General features: G+C 53.4%; 1 protein-coding gene across 1 annotated transcript; it reads right to left on the bottom strand.

Annotated features, from left to right (window-relative positions):
* Positions 1-649: 649 nt before the first annotated feature.
* APOC3 (apolipoprotein C3) lies at positions 650-2,153 on the bottom strand (the record flags this gene model as incomplete). The annotated part of the gene is given in 2 exon segments (XM_090265982.1): positions 650-1,045; positions 2,005-2,153. Coding segments are annotated over 2 exon segments (264 nt in total), but the record flags the coding sequence as incomplete, so codon positions are not given.
* Positions 2,154-2,925: the final 772 nt, after the last annotated feature.

Genomic DNA, 2,925 nt, shown 5'->3' with positions numbered 1-2,925 from the left:
CTGGGCTTGAGGTCTGGCTCTACCACATGCTGACTCTGTGACATCGGGCAAGTGCCTTCACTTTTCTCAGCCTCAGTTTTTTCACTGGAAGAGTCAGGCTATTGCTCAAGTAGAATGCAGTTCTGGAACTCTGATAGAGAACACCTATCTGTTGGGTGATCCCAAAGGGACAATCGGCTCTGCTTATAACAACAATGACAACCATTTACTAGGTATCATCGATGTGCCAGGTGCTATGCACTGTCTTGTTTCATTCATTCATTCAATAAACCTACAATGGAAGGGGTATTATTGTACCCAGTTTACAGATAAGAAATTGAGGCTGATATAACTTGATGGAGTCAAGGTTAGAGCTGAGTTGTACCTTACTATGACCACTAACTACTGCAGTGGCCTCTTTGCCTGAATTTTGGTTGAGGCCAGATGGCCCAGGTATTGTAAGCCAGCTCCATAATTTTGGTGAACACACAGTCTCAATTCTGATGATGACATAAAAATGTCAGGCACAGTCCCTGACACAAAGTGCACATTCAAGTCATGTTGTACAGCAGTTGACAGTTTACCAAAGTGTTGTCAAACCTATCATCCCACTTGATCCTGCACACAAACCTGTAAGGCAGGCAGGATAAGTAGGGTTATTCCTGTCTTACAGATGAAGAGCCTTGGGCCTACACACTAAGAGGTGGGCAGCACACTGGCCTAGGCCTGCTCAGTCCAGCACCACCTGCAGAACAGCCTGCCTGTGCCCAAGCCCGAACATACATGGCATGTGCAGCTGCTGGTCCAGCTTTATTGGGGGCAGAATGAGAGCACAGTGAGGATGCTGTCCCTTTCACATGAACTTCGGGGGCAGCCCTGGAGGCTGCAGGATCCAAGAAGCCAGCAGAATGGATGGACAGGCAGACTTGGGGTGTTGAGGTCTCAGGTGGCCTAAATGGCTGGAGCTGGTGGGGCCTCAGGGGTTGAATCTCAGAAGCTGGAGAGCTTGCCTGTAAGTGTGCTCCAGTAGCCTTTCAGGGAGCTGAAGCTGTCTGTCATCCAGCCCCTTGGGGTACGTCAGTAAGGGGCAGCAATAGAGGTGAGGATGAGGGGGTGCCCCCATGAACCTCCACCTCCCCCCATCCCTCAGCCTCACCCAGCGACACCCCTGAGACCTTAGGCAAGGTCCGCTACATCTCCACCCAGGCTTAGTCTCCAGGTTGGGACAGATGCTTGTGCCCCACTGTTGTGAGCGAGCTGGAGAGGAGTGACTGGGCATGAATACGTGTAAGGTCAGGCCTGCCATTCTATTCTAGGCAGATGTTGCCCCTCGAATTATACAACCTGGTGGCTCTGAGTGGGATGGGGCAGAAGGAAACAGTTTCCCATTTGCGAAGTCAACATAGGATTTATTTGCTATGTCATCTGGGACAGGTCACTTAACCTCTCTGAGCCTCGATTTTCTCATCTGCAAAATGGAGAAAATAATACTTACTCCACAGAGGCTCTGAGGACAGAGAAAGCCTGTGAATATGCCTCTGCTGTGTCAGTGCTAGCCAGTGCCCATGGCATGGGGGTGGAAGAAGGAGGCTGGCAGGCAGGGCCGGGTGGTAGAGGAAGGACAGACCCAGGGCTTAGAACAGGATACACACACACACACATACACCCTGGGTTGAAATGAAGTTGTGGGGAGCATCCCAGCCAAACTGCTGGTAAAAAAATGAAAATGAAAGTGAGGGCTTAAATGGCCTTCCTTGGAGCCACACAGGGCACTTGAGGGAGAAAGGAGAGACAGCGAAGGGAGAAGAGGCCAGGAGGACATAGAAGCCCCTGTCATTCTCCATAGCAGCCTGAAAAAGCCATGTGAGGGAAACCTATTTTGCAGACCAGGGCATGGAGGCTCAGAGAGGTGCAGGTCCTGGGTAGGTGCAGGAGAGTCAGCCCCACGAACAAGGCTGTGACCAAGTCAGGGGCAGGTGTGGTAACTAAGGGAGCTGGTGCCCAGGATGGGAAGTGAGGGCATACCTGGCCTGCTGGACCATGTGGGACTCCTTCACACTGGGCAGTGCATCCTGGGCTGTCTTATTGGCTTGCTGCACGCAGCCATGCATGAAGCCCAGAAGGGAGGCATCCTCTGCCTCTGCAGCTCCTGCAGAGACAGGAGGGCTGAGTAGGGTGGATCAGCCTCTGGGGAGTCCTTGGCTCCTGCCCAGCCACCTGTCATGACCTGGGAACACCAAGCCACCTCCCAAGGGTCCTCCAGGCAGAAACCTGTCCCCACCTGTCCCCCCGCCCAGTCCCCACAAGCTGCTTACAGGCAGAGGTCAGGAGTGCCAGGAGGGCAACCCATGAAGAGGACTGGGGGCTGCATGGCACTTTTGTTCCTGCAGGGAAGTGTCTTATGAGGGGGTACTCCAGGTCCCTGGGGAAGTGGTGTGGCCCCTAAGGTGAAACCTAAGCTGGGTCAAGCCAGGCAGAGAGGGCCCCCATTCCACATTAATCCAGAGAGATAAAGGGCTTTCAGACAGGGCACTCAAGAAGACACAGCCCAGAGGGAGGGAAGTGGGGTGCAGCAGAAAACCCACCAGACGAGGAACCAGGACACCTAGGTTTTGGCATGGTTTCTGCCACTAACATGCTGTGTGACTCTGGGTAGATTTCTGCCCCTCTCCAGGCCTCAGTTGTTCTGTCTGCGATAAGACTGGAGTGTCTAAGGCTTTTCTTAGTCCTAAGCATACAGGATGAGGGGAAAGTGTGCAGATCTGGAGCCATGTCCAGTCCCAGCTCTGCCACTACACTCCATGTAGCTTTGGGCAAGTGTCCTCCATTCCATGGGTCTCAGTTTCTCCCAGTGCGCAGCTGGAGGTAGGGGCCACTCATCAGGCCCTGAGTCTTCCTTGGTTCTAGCAAGCTCCTCTCCAGGCTTTGCTGGCTGGGCCTGCAGGG

This window comes from Furipterus horrens, unplaced genomic scaffold (assembly GCF_987537825.1).
Source record: "Furipterus horrens unplaced genomic scaffold, mFurHor1.1.pri manual_scaffold_2, whole genome shotgun sequence".
In the NCBI taxonomy this organism is placed as follows: domain Eukaryota; kingdom Metazoa; phylum Chordata; class Mammalia; order Chiroptera; family Furipteridae; genus Furipterus; species Furipterus horrens.
Note: the sequence above shows the minus strand (reverse complement) of the source record. Positions and strands in the feature narration are given on the sequence as shown.